At 34.9% G+C, this 23,695-nt stretch overlaps 1 protein-coding gene across 1 annotated transcript; it reads right to left on the minus strand.

Moving 5' to 3' along the window:
• Positions 1 to 1,335: 1,335 nt before the first annotated feature.
• LOC113227994 (cysteine and histidine-rich protein 1-like) lies at positions 1,336 to 19,016 on the minus strand. Its single transcript, XM_026461109.1, has 7 exons — positions 18,799 to 19,016; positions 17,141 to 17,307; positions 13,413 to 13,581; positions 7,580 to 7,780; positions 4,923 to 5,028; positions 3,846 to 3,970; positions 1,336 to 1,620 (listed from the first exon to the last, which is right to left on the minus strand). Exons 1-7 carry the CDS (start codon positions 18,830 to 18,832, stop codon positions 1,514 to 1,516), a joined length of 909 nt encoding a protein of 302 aa, XP_026316894.1. The 5' UTR covers positions 18,833 to 19,016; the 3' UTR covers positions 1,336 to 1,513.
• Positions 19,017 to 23,695: the final 4,679 nt, after the last annotated feature.

Here is a 23,695-nt window from a genome sequence, read left to right on the forward strand (position 1 = left end):
TAGTTTGACGATTAACAAAAATAAGACCAAAGTATTAGTAACTGCAAAACATCCTTTCAAAATTACACCCATCAAAATAAATGACATTCCAGTAGAGAAGGTAATACATTTCAAATATTTTGGAAGTATTATCACAGAAGATTCCAAATGTACCACTGACATAAAGACTAGAATCGCAATAGCAAAACAGGCTTTCCATAATAAAAAAACAAATTTTCACCTCTAAAATACCTATACAATTGAAAAAAGGATTCATCAAAACCTATGTCTGGAGCACCGCACTGCATGGATGCGAGACATGGACAATAACATTAAAAGACAGAGAGAGATTGGAATAATTTGAATGGTGCTGGAGGAGAATGGAAAAAATAAAATGAATTGAAAAGATATCAAATAAGAAAGTTTTGGAAAGGGTCGGAGAGGAGAGAAGTCTTTTAAATGCAATAGAGAGGAGAAGGGGGAAAATGTTTGGACATTTGTAATGACGAATTTGTGACAGTGATAATTGAGGGGAGGATAGAAGGGAAAAGAAAAAGAGGAAGACCGAGAATGGCGTATAGTGAACAAATAAAAAAGAAGATCAAAGTGAACAGCTATAAACAGGTCAAAGAACTGGCTATGAACCGTGAGGACTGGAGAAGGCTACTCCGACAAGAGTCTAGCTCTTAAATAAGATGATGATGACTCTGCCAATGCGGCCTTCTTAGCCCTGCTGTTTGATTACAATGGTTGAGTTTAACATTGCACTGCTTATCAATGGGTTTTTCAGTTTTTTTCTATGATACCAACAATTGTGACGGAACGAACAATTCGTGCGCCTGGTGGTATGCGACATGCCTGTCCATAACAGTTGCTGTGACAGAATTGTGTGTCAGAGCTTTAATCACAAAGGTATGAGGGGCACTGCCACTGCACCCTGAGACACAAGTTGACAAGATCCATGTACCTATAGTTTCACTAGCACACATTATTGCTTGGCGGCAAAAATACGTAAGGTGGCAGTACTTCCCTGGACGAACTATTCCACAAGGAACTCTACTGCTACTAAAAGTTTTCAATTTCAAGAAGGTCAAACAGAATATTTACTTCAGGACAAAACCCTTCTTAATTTATTCCTTTGAATTCGGAGGGAATTCGTAATAAAGTTTTCACAAGAAAAATTACTAATTTTCCACTGGATTCGAAATTTCGTTTCACGAATAATGCTTCAAACCGGAAACTTTGTTTCATAAATACTTGAAAACATTCCGCTCAACGTACCTGAAATGGTCGTAGTGATATTGATATTAAAATTATATAATTTGTAATAAAAGACGAAACATTTATTAATATTTGACGTAATGATAGATAACAATGGGCTGTCATTAACAACGATTGATGCACATTCATCAATCAAGGGCTTTTATATCGGTGAGGTGCTCAATATTCACCGATCTTCATTTAAATATATAAGGAGAATATGAATTGTGGTATTTAATTCACGTCGACCTTTTCTGTAAAATTTTCTACTCCCTTATTCGTGTTGCTCTTCGGTCTCTTTGTGGAGTTGTTCATTGTGGAGTAAAATAAGACTTTCGCTGTTTGAAGGTGTGTCCAGCATGGGCAAGTTTTCTACTTCACCTGAAAGATATTTTGTTGCCATGTAATTCATATTTCTATAGAGCTAATTTAATATTCTTAGCGATTATGTAACTTTAAAAAGAGACTTGGCTGTATAAAAAACATCAAAAGACGTTTATGTCACGCAAGCTCTTTCGAGTGCTGTGTTGTATTAGGGATATATTCAGAAAATTGAAGAAATTAGTAAGAAATTTGAAATTGAAAAAAACAAATATAATTCATGATTTTCAGGTTAAAATTATCCCAAAATGAATTTTAATAAATTATGAAAGGAACCATGCAGCGGCATCAAATGTTAAATTACGGATTCTAACTAAAATGAATGTCTATTGATCACAATCAAAACGCTAAAGGTACTAGATATTCATGTTTGTATTATGTACCTATATCCTGTACAGAAATGAATATGACAATAAAAGGTGATAATGACAACCGATCACTTAATGCACATAGTTTAATATCTGACAGATGATTGGTCATCGTCAATCAATCATTTGTCAGGGATTATCAACATGCTTTTACGGAATTCGTGAGCTCGTTGAGGTTTTGTACAATTTGCTTCAAAAATTAAGCTTCAAATTGGATGCTTATAGGAGCGCTGCACTTGCGCCCCTGTGGCGCTGCTACTAATTTTCATACAACATTTAGAAGTACAACTGTACTTCTACTATTGTAATTACAACTAGTGATTTAAAAAATTGTGAAATGTTATAGACTCGCGGGTGTCCTCGCCACAGTCCTGCCCATGGATGAAAAAAAAACGAAGGAAATGCCTTAAGCCTCGATTGCTATGAGAACCGATGTCGCTAAAACTCACTCATTCTTAATTTTAAGTTCTATAAAATCTTGATATTGGTTGGTGGTAGTTTCAAATTTGAAAAAAAAAAACAAATTCTGGATTGTTAATATAATTTAAACTTTACCCTGTTGGCATACCGTTGAAACTTCAATACCATCAGTACCTGTTATTGCAAGTTAAACGACGTTTTGATATATTATTTAAATTTCAATCAATGTACTGGCCAGCTAGCGGTTAATTGCTGAACGAACGTCGAATTGGAGTTATTAATTTAGTTCTCTAAAAAAGAAGCGACCATAAGGGTATAAGCAATACTTTCGTTTTTTGTAACAAAAAAAATATTTCGATAAACTAAACATTGAAAATTTATGAAAATAAGTCTTTCCGATGATAAGAAATACCACCACGGGCAATATTTTTGGTGCGGCTATCATTCTTGTGCTTCATAATAGCACAATAAGGCATTTTTCTAGGACTTTAGAGAATTTGCATGAGAGAATGCAAACAATACCATGCAAAGCGAAAATGGTTCAGATAGATCATTAGAGATAGGTCTCTTAGTTATCATGCGTCTGACGCTAACTAATCACTTCTACTGTATATATTGTTTTGTGGTCATGCCACTGCAGCTCTTCTACAAGCCTCTGATTTGAACACTAGCCCTGTCCCAGAAGGGCTTGTAGCTGTAGCCATGGGCAGGTGAATATTGATCTCAAATTAAAGGCCTTTGACTAAGGCCTATACCTTACACGCGGATGAATACTTGATACGTGTTTGTATTATAAGCCTTAAGCGACTAGTGGCCTTAAAAGGAAATTAGATCTAAAAATGAACAACCACATTTCAAAATACAAGGTTTATTGATGGCACATTTTAGACTAATTTTATTCATCAAATTATTTGTCGTTTCAACACCAAATGCCTACGTTCAAAATCTAGTATTCTAAAATTAGGTATGTATTTGTGTCAAATTTTTATCGTTTTTTCTCCTCTTTTGTTAACTGTGGGAGACTTGCGCGTTTGTTAGTATTGCCTTTCGGGTACATTAAGACGTAAATGCCATCATATGCAGCGCTCTTTGTCTTTCCCCATAGATCTCTGCCTCTAATGGTCACCGTTTTTGGTCTTTTAACCACAGCTGGCAAATCCGGTACTCCAATGTCTTCAGGCTGAGTTTCTTCAGCTACGACTTTTGAACCGCCGGCTTTTGGTAATTCAGCTGGAGGCGGGTCGCAAATACCTATAAGCATCTTTTAAGTTTTGTCTGCCATTCAAATTTAACTTATAAGTATGTTTATGACATTTTCCTATATCTGGGTTTACAATGAAACGTATTATATGAATATGAAAATGGACGATAAAGAAATTAATAGATTAAGAAAATACGAGGGGTGTGAACATAATATTTAAAAATTTTAATACTCACCAATTCTAACAGTAAAATTTGCGGACTCGGTCTCATCCAACATGGAGAAAACATTTTCAACGGGAATGTAAACATTTTGAGTGTGTTCGAGGAAATCTGCATCCTTCTCGCACTTACATGGGCGCCTGTAAATGAAGAAAATTAATAAGTTCGTAAATGCAAAATACTTCGTGTGAAATAACTACTAGCAGTAGAATTCCTTGTGAAAAAATTCACCCACCTTACCTATATCTGCCACCAAGCAGTCATGTGAGCATTACTGCGTTCCAGTTTGGAAGAGTAAGTGTCAAATTACAGGCACATTGGACTTATGACTCAGAGTGTAGGGTGCAGTGACAGTGCCCCTCAGATCTTTGCAATTTAAAGCTCTGAGTGGCACTGCAACTGCCATGAACAGGTGTGTCGCTTACCACCAGGCGCACCACTTGTCCGTCTCGTCACTTGGTATCATAATAATAAAATAAAACAAAATAATTTCTTGCAAAATAATGATGTTCAAATTATAACATACAAGTTTCACTTTGCAAGAATGGGTCATAGTAGTGTTACACGTCATAACATAATTGTGTTATCACTTGTATTTTTCGAGGGACTTTAATTACTTTTAATGAGGTGTAATTTTTGACTTGTATTACAAGAAACCAGTAACATAACTGTGGATGATTTCTATGCTATCATGCGTAAAATGTTCACATCAATAGTACGAAGAGTGAGAGGTAGCAGCAACGAGATCCTGAAGATGATAGCGGACAGGATGGATACAGCACTGTTCCGGAGGTTCACTGAGTTACATGTTGTACGTGTGAATCAGTGAGCTGCCTAGGGGTTGGATTCATCCTGTTTGATGTACTTATAATAATATGTAATTTGTCAGCCTGCAAAGTGACTGTATCGTACTAATACGAACATAGTTATAAGGTGTGTTATGTTACTAACTTGTATGGACTATATTGTCTGAAAAAAAAAGATTTTTATTTTTATTCGTTTATAAACACAAATGGACGATTTAGTTATGTTTGAATGATCATGTCTGTTTCGCACTTGTTTGATCGTTTTATTTACTGAGCAAACACTTGCCTGTACACAATCCTTTTGCTCGGCAAATTGGGTAGGAAAATATCAACCTCGAAGTAGAACTTCTCCGCGTGTTCATCGTTTACTAGTACAGTCCACATCATTCTTCCTGAAAGTAAAAATAGCTTTTTTATTTCACACCCTTGATGCATTAAGGCCACACCTTCCAAATGGCAATTTTCAGGAGAAAGGATTAAAAATTCTTCGTTCGTCTTAAGAAGTACTGCCACATAACTCTCTCTCTCTTCTGCTACCAAGCAGTAATGTCAGCATTGTATTCCGGTTTTGAAGGGTAAGGGTTCTGGTGAAATTACAGGCACATGAAACTTCTCAACTTATGTCACAGGGTGATGGGCGCAGTGGCAGTACCACTCAGGTTTTTGCGACTGGCACTGTAACTGTTATGGATAGGCATGTCGCTTACCACGAGGCGCACGACTTGTTTGTCCCGTCATTTGGTATCATAAACAAAAAGTGATAAAAGTATATGACATGTGATTATGTGTAGCTCTCCCAAGGGTAGGATTTATACTCTTTGTGATGTTTTTCACCCGTCATGACTGTTTCATATATAAAAAATTTCTACACCATGTTAAAGACGCAGAGCCGTATTTTCAAGTTAAACTACCAACGTTTAACCTCAACACAAAGTGCAATTCTGATAAGAAAAACCACAACGTATTGTGAATTCCAGTCAGCCACACTTCGCTTCCATTTTCCATTCGGTTTCTTATTGGAGGTATTTGACAAGTGGTTACTGAGCAAACCGATTTTCTTTTTGATATTTGTTGTGACTAAAATAGAAAGGCTTGGAAGGGAAATATTAGTGATAGAGCACGTACAAATGTTACTAGTTTACCAGCATGCTTTGATATGAAGGCGCTCGCAATAAATTTGAGAAATATATTTTTATAAGCTTACATATTGCGAACTGGTTCTTTGAGAAATAAATTATGCCTCATATATGTAAAATTAGAAAAGAGTACAAAGATTCTTAGAGCGCAAAGATATCTAAAATAAAACTACCAAAAATTGGACGATTAGAGCAAATCATTACATTTGGTCCGGGAATCGAAATCGGGACCTCTGCGTGGCGGTTTGGCATGTAACTGTCAGGCTACAGAGGCAGTTATTGTGTTTGAAATGAGTACAGGCGTTACAAATGCAATTTGTTTATTATTGTTTAGGGGCGCCTTCAAATTAGACGCTTAACACAGCCGAGCGTTACGCTTACTTCACTATTTTTTTACTGCAAAAATGGTGCGCGCGTGTCACGACAGCTTCCAGATATTGCACAAAAATTGATAGTGGCGTGGCTGCCGTGTCACAGAAATGTGCAGTGCTTCTATAAGCGTCAAATTTTTTTAACACACACACTCATAGCCCCGCACTAGGGAAACACTGTATCGCGAGTGCCATAGACACACACACAGGTAGATAACCACAAATTACACCCAAATTCACAAGATCAATGAATAAGGGCCATACAAATATTTATCACGGCCCGGGAATCGAATCCGGGACTAGTGGCAGTCCAGCATGGTAACCGTTCGACCACAGAGGCAGCAAAATTTGCAGTCGTTTTATTCGTCTACTGTAACCTACTACCTGTTTTCTATCTATGTACATAAATCAGTCATCAGACTAGTAAGGGAACGTGGGGTATTGGGAGCCTGCAGGTAATGAGAGCGGTGATAAACTAGACTTTCCTTATTCGAAGTAGAGGCGATTGTTGTTGTTGACCATGGAAACACGGTTTAAGTTTATAAACTTTATTGTCCAAAATAGTTAAAATTATGTTATGTTAAAGGTTAAGTAATGTTATGAATGCGCCCGATCTATACGACTTATTGTAATGCATTAAAGTACAGGGCGGTCGGCGGTGCGTGCCGCCAAACGCTTACGTTAAAAATGTTCGATTGCATCGAACATTTCTAATGCTCGTATTTGTGCAAGCGGCACTCCTATGTCTTCGTTAACGCTTGACAAGGTTCGACTCCCGCGGGCGCCCCCGTAGAACCCCGCGTTTAGTCGTATGATATGCTTGTGTGTTTTTCGCTCCGCGCATATAAAATTTTCCAAATTTTATCATCCAAGGTAAGCATTAAATCGCGTAGTAAGTAATGCAGGTAAGCATTGCATTTACGCTAGCTATGTCACCATGTGGATTTTCCATGTACCCTTAACACTTTCTTGTTTATTTTCATTCGTTTTTAACTTATATATTTTATTACTTTTTTTTTTTTCAGGCTGATTATATGTATTGGCTACCATTTGACATACGGGATACTTAACGGCTCCCATTTACCGAACTGTGCGGTAATGAGTGCGCATGACATGTTTTAGTTTTATATTTTAGTTTCATATTGTTTCTGTGATTGTCTAGAACCCAGATGTGAAGCGTACGTTCATAAGTAATAAAAAAAATAATTGCATAAATTATGAGTTTTATTATAAATTTTCCTTAGTAGGCTCCCCCCACGGTTCCCTACTTACAAAGCTCTTTGTACGCAATGGAGGAATTTAATCCGTTAAAGTGTTTTGTTAGTATTTTCTCGTATCATTAACTTAACTGGTAAGTACTATGTATATTTTTAAATATTCGTGGGCACTTTGCGTTGATGTCTACTTCTGCATGTACGAAGTTATATAGGACTTACCTCCCCTCTTATCGTAAATTTGATAGACATTGAACACCTTCTCATAGCATCTCAGCAAGAAGTAATTGAGGACCGGTTCCGTCCGTTTAGCATCCCATTTGTCTTTTACGGTAATGAAAGGTAATTCTGTCACCTTAGTCTTATGTTCTTGGAAGCAATGGTCCATCCATTCGCCAGCCCGGCCCTCCCATTTGCAATCGCCTGAAAGATAATGATCTGTTCAATCGTTTAAATAAATTTTATGACGGTGGGTAAAGTTTTTTGGACATGATGAAAAGGCACATGAGACTTGACTTATTTCTCTAGATGCAGTGGCAGTGCCCCTCAGATCTTTGCGCTTTAAAGGTGCATGACGTGTTCATAAAAAGAACATAGCATTTCGCGCATGAAACAATATACGTAACTAAAAAATGATGGAACTGAGAAAACATGATTAGAAAATAAAAAAACCTGAGTGAATCTTATTGCGAATAATGGGATTATTTTTATTTATACATAATAATAACCCTACCCTGTATCGCGGGTACCATGGACACACACATAGACAACCACAAATTACACCCAAACTCCCTAGAGAAATAAATGTGCAGCATGATAACCATTCGGCCACAGGGCAGTTTAATAATAAATAATTAGTTATCACAAAAATTCAGCAGCTTTTTTAATTTTCAAAGCGTGTTTTCTTAATTTCATTATTTTTGAGTTACCACTGTATATAGTTTCACGTGCGATTTATTTATCAATAATATCGGAATTTATGAGGTTTCGACAAATTAAATCATTATAACTTCTGCGAATATTATTTCAGTTACTTAATATGTGACATGCAATGCAACAACATCACTAAACGTACCTCTCGCTTTTTCAAATTTAAACTTAATTCCTGAAACTTTAATGGCCATTTCCCAAAAATTTACTTTTATATTAAATTTAATTTAATTAGTGATTGTGCCAATTTCAGATTAACTTATTATACAGTATTTGACTTAAATAATATGTGCCGTATTTTGAAACTTAATTTAATATCTACATACATATTTCAACGAACATGTGAGAATATAAAGAGCTAGAGAGCTAGAGCGCAATAAAAATCCTTTCTGCTTCACCCTCGAGAAAAGCCGTCTACATACTAACATGCTACAAGATATAAGCTTGTCTGAAATTATGAACGTAGACGGAACCCCACAGAGTGATTTGTCTTTCTCTAAGATAATGAGGCTCTGACAGAGGCAGCGTTGTTATTATCCATTGACGCCGTAATTGCACCGTGAAATCATCACTTACATGCAACTTTGTGGCTGTCAAAATTTAGACCGTTTATGTTAAAAGCAAGTTGTGAATATAATTTTATGTATTATTTATTGCACAAAAAACTATAAATAAATATAAATTACACAGAAGGTGAGGAAACATGGACTTATCTCTAAAAGACTCTCTACCAGCCATCCCAAGGCAGTGAAAACAAAGGTCATAAGCGGGCAACAGTATACAAGAGAGAAAGAAGGAGAAATATAATAAAATTAATAGATACAAATAAAAATACTGCTACATAAATATTATAAACACACGAAGTGTATAACGTATTATAGGCATAGACAAATAATTATTCATTATTAAATAATTATCAATATGACTTATATGTAAAATAGCCACCTTGCATTTTTATTCTTTAATGGCAGAACACAAAAATATTGTCTGAAAATTGAAATTGTCTGAAATGTCACTGAAGAAAACAGTTTTCCCTGGTTTTATAAATAAAAATTTTCACAAAGGACTTATGGAAATGACGTTTAGTATACCAATTTCAAAATATCTTAAGTTTTCGATCAATCAAACATTGATTAAGCTTAGGCCATTTAGTATTGAAACTGCAAGGTGGTTGGACTTACGTGACCGGCAGTGTATTTTATATTAATCTGTTATATTATATGTCTAAAACGTAAATAAAAAAATGTCATTGCCGAAATGTGAATGCAGGTGTGCGAAACCAGGTTTGGAATTTGAAAAGAAAGACATTTTCGTTTGCTACAATTTAAATTACCTGTTACAAAATATTAATAATAAAAAAAACTTTAACAAGAAAACATTCGAGTTCAAAAAACGAAGCGCAAATGACATCTACAACACGATAAAAATAGAGACAATCCCGATTGTGTTACCAGTATCATAAAATTATTTAAGACCTCAACAGTAGATATTACCGCAGCTCAAATTCAAATTTTTCCCGTACTAATATTATTCATTAAATACGGTTTATTTTACTTGGGTCGAGCAGCAGGGATACTGGTATTATTTCAGAATTAATTTTCTTACAAACGAAATAAAGCCATTTGAAAAATGTATATCGTATAGTATACGTGTACTTTTCAGTTCAATTGATTTACGAAATATCATTGTTGTATGTAAAATAATGAAAAAAAAAATTAAAAAGAAGTTTTTTTTCCATAGTGAAAAATTTTTAGGAATCGTGTTTTCACACCGTATAGATATCCTAAATGTATATCCTAAATTTTACTATATATTTTTTTCAATGTGATAGATCAACACTATCACTGTTATGTGGAATCAACCAAAGCCGTTGAGGTTGTATAGATGTATCTTTAGTTGCGTTGTTCTAAGTTTTATCAGATCACAGTTTGAAAAGACTTCTAAATGGTTATTGTTGTCAAAAATAGGAAACTTCTCTTTGTTTTTACATTTTGGACGTCTAATTACATCGAGTATATAACCAAAATAGAGACGAAATGTCATTTAATTTGTTTTGAAAACTATTATGCCATATTTACTGTGACAACTGCGCTCCGATTGGCTTCGGAGTTCGAAACAATGGACGGGTGTCGTCAATGGGTGTCGTCAACTGCTTCACTTGAAATCGACCACGAAAATTGCAAAATTATATATTTAATAATTATTAATACAAAGATCGAACACTCAGAAAAAACACTCAGAAAAAATTCCTTCGATCCGGTCGGATTCGAACCGACGTCTTCTTGCATACCGTGCCAGACGCTATACCAACTAAGCCACGGAACGAACCAACGGACCTCACGAATTTTTCTATGTGCTTGCGTCGTGTCTTTGTACTTGGTCTTTCAACGACTTTTTAGTAGTAGCGCCATCTATGAGAAATCTTTAACAGATTTATCGCAAGAAGGCGTCGGTTCGAATCCGACCGGATCGAAGGAATTTTTTCTGAGTGTTTTTTCTGAGTGTTCGATCTTTGTATTAATAATTATAACAAACTAGTGGAGTAATTTCACAAAAAAATAAAATAATTGAATATCAATTCAATAAAAATTTAATTTATATATTTAATATTTAATTACCGATGAAATGTGTTTACGTTTGATTTGTAATTAGATGTTTTGGTGTTTTTCCCACACCACCGAATAGAACAGCACGACATTGTTAGAGATATTATCTTTATTACAATAAATTCAGAATATTTTTTGGAATATCGGAGACGTACACACAGGTCTGTAGTTGGCCTGTCTATATTTCAGTACAAACGGGAGTTGATATTTATAAGAGCTGTATCGCTAATGTGTTACCAGAAATATATGGCCCTTATTTCGTCTCTATTTCTGGTTATATACTCGATGTCTAATTATGATTCATACTATAAGTATATATATTTATTTTTCTCAAACATACTCGGAAATGTTTTCATTACTTTCAAAAAACGAACCAGGAAAGTTTGTCATTTATGGATCGTGTGACTTCTTCTCGGCCAAGGCCAGCAAAGTACACGTATGTAAATCCGTTACTGTCAACTTTTCTAAATTTCTAAATCTGCCTACTAGTAATGACCTATCTAAACAGCCAAAAAAAAACTCGTACAGCCAACAACCCAGTGTTCATAGTTGCGATAATTAAAAATACCTACCTGCTTACTTAAAACAAATAAAATGGAGGTAACATTTAAACTAAAGTGTTTTGGTATTCGTTTGTTTTTTCTTCGTTTTAGTATTTCGGTCGCGAAAATGAGTGCTAGCGAGAAGAGCGATAACGAAAATACAGTAACAGATACACATTCAAACACATCGTCAGAAGTTCAGCAGACTACTATTAATGTGCCTGGAAAAACAATAACTTTTTTTTGACAATTGTCCTAACACGTCAAATATTACTTTTAATATTAATTTTTCTAATATACATCTTCCTTTCTTTTAGTTTTTTATTATTTCCTCACATTGTTTGAGAAAAATACTTGAATTGCTTGACTCGTATTAATTAATACAAGGCCTCGCTGGTGCTCATCCTTGTAAGTCATACTCGTCTAGCAATCCCTTACTTCCCGGCCCTTGCAATAATGTACTAATACAAAAATCAATAAGATGATTACAAAGAGAATTCTGATAGAAAGTGCGCTGTCAACCTTTTCTCGAAGGAAGCGATTGACGGGCTAGATTGAATGTAGGAAGGGAGTATGTTCTACAACTACGCTGCACGAGAAGAAAATGAGTTAAAAAGAAATTTGTATTACAACTGGGACTAACAAGCATCTTAGTGATGTAAGGACGTCTTGAATGGATGGGAGGGGTAGCAGTTGGTGGAAGTAGGAAAGGGAGTTAAGGTCTTTTGAAGTAGTATTTATTTATAATTTCGGCGTAATTCAACGGGTGTCTGTCCAGGTTTTTGTTGTCACGCCCCTTAATGTATTTATTTCCTGGAAATTATAACAGTAACAAAGGTGAAAGAGCCCTGTTTTGAGTATGCTTGAACAATTAGAATATCATTATTAAATCATTATTTTGACTTTGACGTATTAGCATTAAGATACCTGCCTGCGCCTGAAATACTTCTTTCCGGCCAAGAAATACATGTAAAGTTCTTAAAGATCTTAAAAAGTAACACGGTCATGTTGAAATGTAATTCTGTATTAGTTATCTTACTATTTAACTCATATAAAAGTTCAAGACTTGGAAATCAAACTATTTTTTCGGACCTAAATCATGTATGTTTATGTTTTCATACAAACCAACGTTTCGGGTTATTTATAGGTGCAATGCTCAAAAAAAGAAATATACACGAGTTATGCGGCGTGACCAGCGACCTCCCCATACCGTGGGTGATGGAACGATATGGCGAGGTCTTTGGTTCGCGTCTAGCAGGATTTAAAGTTTTTTTCTGTATGTTTGATCTTTGTATTAGTAATTATAACAAACTAGTAGAGTAGTTTCACAAAGATAATTGAATATAAATAAATAAATAAATATTAGACAACATCACGTACGTTGCTTTGATCCCAAAGTATTTAAGTGACTAAAGCGTTAAGGAAATCGGAAACAACGCCGGTACCATAAACACCTAGACCCGAGAGAAGAAAATTTCATTTTCTATTTTGATCCGGCCGGGGATCGAACTGGGGACAACACAGATGGCTATACCATGAAAACCGGTAAGTGGCTTTCACTCGCCCACAGAAGTCTTTTTTAAATTTTTTAATAATATCAAGTGACGGGACGATCAAGTCGTGGTGCCTGGTGGTGGTGGTCTTAGCCAGTAGTGCCACTGCACCTGTCGCCCTGGGATATAAGTTGACAAGTTCCATGTGCCTGTAATTTCACCAGCACCCTTAGTAAGAATAAAGAGCAATGCTCACATTACTGCTCGGCGGCAGAAATATTTAACCATGGTAGTAAAACATCGTCATATTCAATATACTTAATATTTGAAAAAATAGTTTCATCTCCTCTAGTAATCGCGAAAGCCTAATAACTCTATAATAATATACATTTCGGAATAGTTACTATTACACACAATAAAAACGGCGGCAACAATAAACTGCACATATTACTTAAAAATCAAGAGGTTTGTGAAATCATCTTACCGTAAACTCGAGCCATAAAGCAGTTGATAATACGGAACTGGCAGTGTGGGGAGTGCTTTTCAAGTATAGGCAGGGTCGCGTGTTTCGGACAGCCCAAATTGGTGCATGGAAATAGGACTTTGTTCGCAAGCGATTCTAAAGTTGTGGGACGGATTGTGGAGTACTCTTTCTGAAATAAAATGTGGACAGCATTATAATATACGTTTATATCACGTAATGTACAAGTAATATAATATATATTACGATGTGTATAATACACACATCACAAGTATCTAGAGATCAAGCACGTTTTTGTCAATTACTAAAAAATCAGGTTTTTTAAATTAATATTTTTAGCACCAATGGTTTATTTGGTCAATTTCATAATTAAAAAAATAAGTTGCTAAATAAATAATTTAAAAAATTTATTATTTATATAACATTATTAAATTTTTATTTAACTTTAATAGGGAAATCAAATACTTAAAAACAAAATCTTGAACGCTAGACAATTTTGACGTGTATTATATTGGCGCGCAAAACCAACAAATTACACCAATAATATGTATAAATAAAAAATACTAATAAAAAAACTATAATAGTCTAATAGAAACCTTTATTGCATACAAAGAAACATAGTCAATGCAAAGATAAGGTTTTTTTATGCGCCTGGAGGTGAGCGATTTGCCTGTCCATAACAGTTACAGTGCCACTCAGAGCTTTAAATCGTAAAGATCTTAGGGGCACGTCTACTTCGCTCGTCACCCTGAGACATAAGTTGAGAAACCCCATATGCCTGTAATTTCACCAGCACTCTTACCCTTCCAAACCTGAATGCTCACATTACTGCTTGGCGGCAGAAATATGTAAGCAAGGTGGCAGAACTTCCCTGAACGAACTCTTTCACAAGGAGCTCTAATGCTACTAAATACTACTAAAAGTACTAAAGTGAAGGTACAATCGGTGGCCTTATCGCTAGGCAGCGATCTCTACTAGACAACCTCACAAGGTGAAAGGCAGTTAATGGTACACAAAGCAGCTGAACGGTGTGTAAATTGAACTGAATATACACTTAACAAACTTCATAAAAATATAAAATGGGGTACACGAAAGAAACCTCCCCCGTAAAACGTTCTATTCATATTCTGGGCAACAATCAGCTAGAACCTTACGTGGAATCCTTTCACACGTGCCAAATTTTTTCACCGCAAGTTTATGCCATCGATACGGTAAGAAGAAGATACAGTATAATATAATAATAATAATCATGTGCTAAATAACCACACTGTGCGCGAGCACATACTTTTTGATACATTGTCTTTATTCCTTTTGAATTTGTATTCTTTTTAACGTTATGTTAATGATATTCAGTTGTTGTCATATAAATCGCTAAAAAATGCGTTCTGAAAAATCCCAAAGAATATTTTAATTATCTCGCCCTTCTCCCTCTTCCCAAAACCACTTAGGCAAGCGTCTCGCCAATACACACCAATTGTCTGGTCTCAAACTAGAGAAAGCCCTGTACTATGGGAGCATTGGATCGCACTCCGGATCACCAGGAACACTCAGACCACAATCAATTTAGAAAAGTTCTATATATAAAAACATCCTATATAACAAACACACATGTTATTATATACAAAATAAATATCTATACATTACATGCATATAATATGGTTGTGATATATTTATAAACTATAATTTGCTATACATTTTACGGATCCGAAATGTGAGTGTCTCTTTCTCACGATTCGGCTAGACCACCAAGTTAAAAACAGCCCAGTGAGGTATGGAACAGGCTATGCTCGGAGTTTCTCTGAAGAACAAGGTACGGAATGAGGTTATCCGATAGCAAACCAAGGTCGTCGACATAGCTAGCAGAATAAGCAAACTGAAGTGACAGTGGGCTGGCCATATCTGTCGAAGAACCGAAAACCAATGGGAGAAGCGAGTTCTTGAGTGGAGACCACGGTTCGGCTAACGTAGTGTAGGACGCCCTCTGGCCGGATGGAGCGACGATTTGCGAAAGGCTGCTGGCAGCAGATAGATGCGGCAAGCTGAAGAACGGGCGAAATGACGCGCATTGTGAGAGGCCTATGTCCAGCAGTGGACAGCGATAAGCTGATGATGACGACATATTTGTCCTTGCTCATAAATCTATTTAAAATTTTGCTACATTTGCGGCAAGGCAATATATATAATAATAGCATTGACCGACATAGACGCAGCGATATAATAGATATATAAATGTCGCTACTATCTAAGTTACGGTAAACATAACAATGACTAGATATAAATTGAAATTGTTCGATAACGTATCTACATGATTTGTTTTTGATTCCCTTATCTGAACGAGAATTCCTGAATTTACGCTCGCAGTTCGAATAATTCAAACTTAGAGTTTATAACAATTTCATTCAATAGATATTTCCACGTAGATTGGGTTTGCATATTATGATTAAAAGAAAACTATATTATTTATAACTATGTGAATGTAATTGTTAATGATAAGAGGAATAAATATAATAAAATACAACAGTTTATTTATTATTATTTCACTCGTTATTTTCTTGTTGATCACTATCAATAAAGTATTTAATTTTTTAAATGGGACAGTATGGGGAATTCGAAACCATAGGAGATGTAATAGTAAGAGAGGAAATTTTTGGTCAACTGTGAGTAGTAATGTTGAAAAGAATAATAATGTTGATTTTTTTTAGTTAGCCGTGACCGTAGGACCTGTAAAGGGCCGTAAACGTTGGTTTGTTTGAAAAAATAATTATACGCGATTTAGAACTGATAAAATAGTTTCATTTCCTATGTGTAACAATGGCGAAAATCTAAAAACTCGTTATTTTTTAAGTGCTGTTCTACTTAGTTTTCTATAAGGATCATTTTATTGTATCGGAAAAAAAATTGGGACAGCAGAAGTAGGTCTAGTTTAACACAATATTTTTTATACCATGAGAAGATGCAATGTATGAAATCGTAGTCGAGGACGAAGTCGAAGAATGTGTACAAATTATTTAAAAAGTGTTCCATTACTGAATTGAATGTTAATCGTTACGTATTAGGCGAAACTGAAATATGAAACGCTTATATTGCACTCAATAGTTTTTGCACAGATTTACGAACTCTGAACACAAAATATCAAATTTAGAACCACATTTGTTTTCCCAAAAAATACTCCTAATGGTTCCTAAGACAGTTTCTCTGTATTACGAGTACTCTATAATACTTTCGAATTAAAAACATACTATATACATAAGCATCTAGAATGGAATCCAGTTTTTTTGTTTCCAAATAGCCATTTTGAAAGATTTGAATATTGAAAAAGTCCTTTCACGGTACATAAATACATCTATTGTTAAAATAAGCGTCTATAGACCTGTCCTAGTTCATATATGAATATATATAGGGAACAATAAACTTAGAAACAGAACAATATTAGTGATTCGCTAGAAAAGTCTTCCCTTGGACATGAACTTAAGGATCGATTTGTTTGTCCTTACACAAACTCTGGACCCGACCGAAGCTGAGATAAGCTGTTCAAGTCGGCATGTACAAACGGTTCGAACGTCACGTGAGATTGTGGTGTTTTCTGTGAACTGTGATCCTTGTGCCATCTTGCTCTGTTTGTCTTCATAGCCGTAGTAGTAAATGCCACGTATAATGGTGCCGTGGGTGAAAGTACAAGTAAAATTTGAATTGTCATCGAAATCTCAGCAAACAATATTGTCATGTCTTACCTTGCACACGTGACATTGATAGCTTTTCTCAAAGCATGGTCCGCAGGTGCTATGCCCGTCCACACAAAGGTGGATAGGTGGCTTCATGTATCGCTTACATTTAGTACATGTCAGCTCCTTGATGAGACTTTCATAGTGATCAGTCTCCAGAAGCGTGTTCAGGACTGCTGGAAAAAGAGAAAAATTGTTACAAAAGTGTCTTTAAACAGCTTGCTAAACAAATGGGAGAAAACGTTGAGCCTTCGCCGTACCACTTCAAAAAATATTATTCGACGTTTTATTGGGTAGAATTCTCATTTTATAGGATGTTAATTCGAAAACTACATAGTTTTATTAATGCTATATATTTCAAATAAATTTTTAGATATTTCAAAATGTAGGTTGCTTGTTTTAAGTTTTGTTTTTGTCATGAAGAATTATTTATCCGTTTCAGTTACGTAAGAATTTCCTCATGTGAGCTAAAAAATTTCGGTTATAACTCCAAATATAAATCCTTTTAAAGTATTTCAACATCTATAAACCAAATGTTCCAAAAGAAAACGCTTGCCGTTCTGTAAGACTGAATTTCATTGAATAATATTCTTTAAGTAACCATTAGGAATGTGTTAATACAGCTTTTTATTCAATACTCCTTTTTAATAGAAAATAAAACTTCAATAAGTATTAAATTCGACTGACGTAAAAAGTTTTATAGCTTCAAGTTTAAGATATATATAATTGCTGTTTTGTGATAGTTTTATAAGAGGTGTCAAAACACGTCATACAACTCCTGCCATAAAATGTAGTGAGTTTTAAAGAAAGGGTAAGGTCTGTTAAAGAAGTTTCGCAACAAAGAACTCTAAAAATATTTTTTTGACAATTACAAGGGTAACAAATATAATTGTCGCTATGTACGGACGAATGTTCACTTTAAAAAAAGTACAAACTTGAACACTTTAGAAGCGGCAAAAATTAAGTTGTTGAACTCCACAGTTTGTTCTACACATTTACAATGCCAGTCAATCACCACTCTATGCAAACCAATTAATGTCTGTACTACATTGTCCATAATAGTTCCGGGTGTTTAGCTTACTTTGTACACAGACAAACATTTAGTTTCCATGTACAAACAGCAATACTAATATCATGGCATTTCACAAGGGAACAGGCGAGGGATGTATCGATCCATTGCAGTTGTTGAACAGGCCTTGCTATGCGGAATTTCGTTAGTCACTTATACAAGCATAAATATTGCCTTGGGTAAAAGATACGAAGAAGAATGTACTCAATTATGAAACGTACGCATTTAAAGACAAATATAATTTGGAACGTGCAGATGACAGTCCTTGAAAACAGCTGTTGCATTCGCTCTGCGACGTTCAAAATGATTAAAAATAATAATATTGTATTTAATAAAATAAATCAATGTTTATTTTAATTATAACTAAGGATATGTAAAGTCTTGTTGTCATGAAAGATGAAAAAAACAATTCAAAAATATGCATTGAAAGCTTCAAGTATTTATGCATTCAAAAGGTTAGTACGAGAGTGCACTTTACGAAACTGTAGGTTCACAATTTTACCGACACATTTTTTTCAACATGGACACAGTTATAAACTAAAGACAGCAGCCATAATTAGCACACAAACACACTTCACTAAACTAATAATAAACTAACTTTTCTTGCCGGTCGGCGTAGACGTCGACGACATGCCGAAAATAAACTCTCACGTAACTAAACCACGTCAAATACGGTCGTACACCTAGTAAACACTCCGCAAATCGTACAGTTATAAGGTAACCGATTAGAGTGTAATCGTCGAGCCATTTTCAGTGATAAGCTAGTACGAGTAGTATCTCGAACGTGATTGTGGTAAGCGCGACTAATGGCGACACTGGCACCGGCTATATTTACACAACAAGGTCGGCCGCTAAGGGCGTCTACGATTCGTCTGACCACTTGCGTAGACCAACATCTATGAATAGTAAAATCTATTTTAATTATACTTGGCAAATTTAGGCCGTATTTTCAAACCTCAAAACCGTTTTGATAACCTGAATCTAAGTTAAACAACAAGTCACAGTATTAAAAATATATAAAATATAATAAAAAGACATTTATTTCTCCACAAAACACAAGAAACACAATACTTAAAAACTAATAAAAAAAACAATTGTTCTGTTCGCTTGCTGCACCAAGCTAATATATGTGGAATGTACACCAAGTAATAACTTACCTTAAGTAATAAGTTAAAATTTAATGGCTATCCGTGTAAATTTAATACTCTCATGTGTTGCGTAGTAATCTTAACATTAAAAAAAAAGCATTTTATAGCAAAATTTTAAAAATAATTTTTTTAAATTATTAATACAAAGATCGAAAAATTTCTTCGATCCGGGCGGATTCGAACTGACGTCTTCTAGGAAACCGTTACCAGACGCTATGCCAACTAAGCCGTGGAACGAACCAGCGGAGCTCACGAATTCTTCTAAGTGCTTGTTGTTGAATCTTTGCATTTGGTTTTCAACGACTTTTTAGTCGTAGCGCCATCTGTGAGAAATCTATAAATAAATAAATAAATAAATAATAAATAACGCACACACTCAACATAGCCCCGCACTAGGGAAACCCTGTGTCGCGGGTGCCATGGACACACACATAGACAACCACAAATTACACCCAAACTCATGAGAGAAATAATTGTAGGCCATACAACTATTTCTCCCGGCTCGGGAATCGAACCTGGGACGTCTGCGTGGCAGTCCGGCATGGTAACCGTTCGGCCACGGAAGCAGTTTTTGAAAGTATTTCGGTTGAATCGAAGGATTTTTTGTAAGTGTTCGATCTTTGTATTAATAATTACAACAAACTAGTGGAGTAATTTCACAAAAAAATATAATTAACCAATAATTTTATAATTTTCTAAATTTCTATAAATATGTTACACAATATAATGGCTTGTGTGCGGTAGCTACATGATATAGGGAGTTAAATCTCTGCAACGGACAGGTGTGTCGCTTACCACCAGACGCATGACTTGCTCATCCCTTCACTAGATGTCATAACAAAAAAATTATGTGTAGCATTTGTTTGTTACGTTTCTAGGACATAACATCCTTTTGGAAATATGATTAATCGTTTTGCCAATCATTGGTGATATAGGTAATTGATTGGGTGGGTATTAGGAATTGATATCATATTGTTAGTAATGGCATTGTAGATGCAAAGACAAAGAAAAAAAATTAAAAAGAGGAGTTGTTGTACTTATTTATTTACCTTTACGTCGAATACTTAATTTCTCGGAGTTGAATAAAAGTTCTTCAACTTCAAACAAGTTTTTCTATTATTACCAAAAAAAAAACTTTTTTGTCCTCGTGGATGGGAAACTAATTCCAAATAAATGAGTTCGACACATTCATTTCCTTGGTGTACGCAAATTCAGCTTTTGAAAGCACGTTATATCGCTTCGAAAGGAAGCCTTTTAACAATTATAATACGACCTCTGGCAAGCACGTTGAATGCAAAATACTGAAATCTCCAATTCGATTCTGGTAACCGAAACTATAATCACTACCCAGAATATCCGACTCGGGTTTTCTGGGTAGTAACTACGTAGTTAATTTCAGTACTCTCGTACCCATAACTTAAAGAATCTATTATTTATGTGCTAAGTAGTTAGTTTGAACGTCTGACGCTATAATTTATTATCGTACATGAAACCAAACTCAAAATTACGGAATTGAGAAAATACAATATTAAAATTTAAGTAAATTAAAGTACTGAATGGCTCTTATAGTGAATAATGTGAATATTTTTATTTATACATAAATAATACTTGTGAAATTATAGGCATATGGGATTTATCAACTTACGTCAGGCTGATGACGGGCGCAGTGGAAGTGCCCCTCAGATCTTTGCGATTTAAAGCTCTGGGTTGCACTGCAACTGTTATGGACAGGCGTGTCGCTAAACCAGGCCCACGACTAGTTCGTCCAGTCACTTAGTATCATAAAAATATATTTAATTATATATTTATAAATGAGAATGTAATATTGGTATCATTCAGTATTTTTGTTTTCAAATCGTGCTCTCGCAATTCCACAATTTTGAGTTAGGACAGTATTTAGTTTTGTTTGGGATATATTTATTCTATTATCTTATTATACTCTGCGGTAAAGTAGGCATCGTTCATTATGTAACTTTTTATCACAAGGTACTCCAAAATTGCGCATTGAATTTACGTAAATCGTTTTTGCTTATCAGTGAAAATTGATAATTTTATCGATTGATGCACTGATAATTATAATCACAACCCTGTGTGCTTAATCATTATTGTAATCAGCAGGTAACAGTGTACTATTCTATTAAATATGTCAAAATTACTGCTTCAAATGTGTACATGGAAATACATAGAATGGTTTTTTCGAGCTTAGACATCTCCATAGGCAGAATTTATATAGCTGCTTGTCAAGAATAATGACCCAATCCAAAATCATTCATTTTTTGACTTATTAGTATTACTGGCATTTGTTCACAAAATGCTGAATTTTACTGCGAATGGGATACCGAGCTTTTCATATAATCAATCACACGACAACGTTGAGATGGTTTATGATATGTCAGTTTTGCGTAGCAGAAACGTCTCAGGTTTTTTAAACCATCTTTCTGGTTTTTGAAACCATCGACATGTATTTTCTGGGTAACCTCGAGCTAAGCCAAACTGCACATCAAAGTATTGCTCTCATATGTCGCGTAGTGATCTTAAGATTTAGAATAAAGCGTTACATAACAAAATTTTAATAAGAAAATTGTGATAAATTTCAAGAAATATGTAACACTTCATAACGGCTTCCATGCGGTAGCTATATAGGACAGTATTAAGATACAGTAATTTTTTTTAAATACTCCTTGAACCTACTAAAACATATTTTTATGATACGTGCATTTTTATTGTGTTCCGTAAAGACAGCAGTAAAGCTCCTTGTGAAAGAGTTCGTCCAGGGAAGTACTGCCATTTTACCTATTTCTGCCGCCAAGCAGTAATGTTAGCATTACTGCGTTCCGGTTTAGGAGGGTAAGGGTGCTGGTGAAATTACAGGCACATGAGACTTGTCAACTTATGTCTCAGGGTGACGGGCGTAGTGAAAGTGCCCCTCAGATCTTCGTAATTTAAAGCTCTGAGTGGCACTGCAACTGTTATGGACAGACGTGTAGCTTACCATCAGGCACACGACTTGTTCGTCCCGTCACTTGATATTATAAAAAAAAGCAAAAAAAACCCGTATCTAGCAGTGGAACTTTGAAATGGTTTGATGATGATGATGAATCTCAAAATCAATATATATATATAATATATATAGATATAATATAATATATAATATAATATATAATATTTATAATGTAAATGCCCTTATTCATAAATTACGAAAATCTAATAATATTCTCAATGTTGCATAACACAGTCTGTGACGTTCAGTGTTCTAAACGGTTTAAGAATAGAAACATTTGTTTCTATATTGTACTCAATAGTTACAGTGCAGCTAGCAATAAGGTGTCATTTTTCTTTTTTTAATTAACCCATAAGATAAGATTCACTATTTCATTCTTCGGGCGTTATCGTTAACAATCTTTGTTCAGCTGACTTTGATTTCCTGATACGACACGATAGTAACTTTGTTAATTTGACGTATCTGACTCAATGTTCTTATTTTTCCAGGGTCTGGTGGTCCGTCATACAGGGAATCCTAGTACGAACACCAGACTCTCGCAAAGGCTCCTAAATGTGTTTTTTATTTATAATATATTATATTATAATATATATATTTGCCATTGCCTTTGCGTGAGTGAATATAGTTATTACTATTATATTATTATTGTTGTACTAGATGGAAAATAGATAGCAAAATATGTATTGTCTATTCTACTCACCCGGTTATTTGTAACTCAGTTTACATCACGGTTCGACAAGCAAATTTACGCTAGTGAATGTGTCGCTTTTGCAAATGTACTCGACACTACAGAGAATATTTAAGAGGGAATATCGATTTTTTACGTTAATAAAATAATTATGTGAATATTGATGGTGACCGGAATTAATAACTTATATTTAGAATATGTGACTGATACAAAAATTTTTGCGTGAATTTAACCAAAATCAAAGTCGAATAATATTTTACCTTACTAGCTCGGAAAGACTTTCTTTCTCATTAGAAATCTGCGCGCAAAAGCGTTTTTTCCACGCTAGCTAGTGGAAAAAGTTTTTAAAATTCGAACTTGACGATGGACTGTGGTGCACCTAACTTTTTCTTTCGATGAAAAAAAAGCATGGTAATATAAATCCGTTGGTATATTTTATTCTTATTATTGTTGACATTCAATTGATACCGATAACTAAACTAAATATTAAATTGTTTTTGATGTATGAATGAATAAAACTGATTTGTTATAGTTAAACTGTTTTTCTTTCATCTATAATTTTCCTCGTTACTTCACGGTAAAAAGTTGTGTGTTTCGCTCGGCAGTAAAGTTGTTTTGCGTCTCGTGCCGTGAAACCCTCGCTACGCTTAGGATTCTA

The sequence above is a fragment of the Hyposmocoma kahamanoa genome, unplaced genomic scaffold (genome assembly GCF_003589595.1).
Source record: "Hyposmocoma kahamanoa isolate Upper Pololo Valley unplaced genomic scaffold, ASM358959v1 220, whole genome shotgun sequence".
Taxonomy (NCBI): Eukaryota; Metazoa; Arthropoda; class Insecta; order Lepidoptera; family Cosmopterigidae; genus Hyposmocoma; species Hyposmocoma kahamanoa.

Excerpts from the sequence above, each read along its gene's own strand:
- LOC113227994 (XM_026461109.1), bottom strand. The coding sequence starts at position 18,832 with ATGTCGTCGACGTCTACGCCGACCGGCAAGAAAA. Across the intron at positions 13,582-17,140 it reads ATCAATGTCACGTGTGCAAG|AAAGAGTACTCCACAATCCG; the intron begins GTAAGACATGAC and ends ATTTTATTTCAG. Across the intron at positions 5,029-7,579 it reads AATTTACGATAAGAGGGGAG|GAAGAATGATGTGGACTGTA; the intron begins GTAAGTCCTATA and ends TTTTACTTTCAG.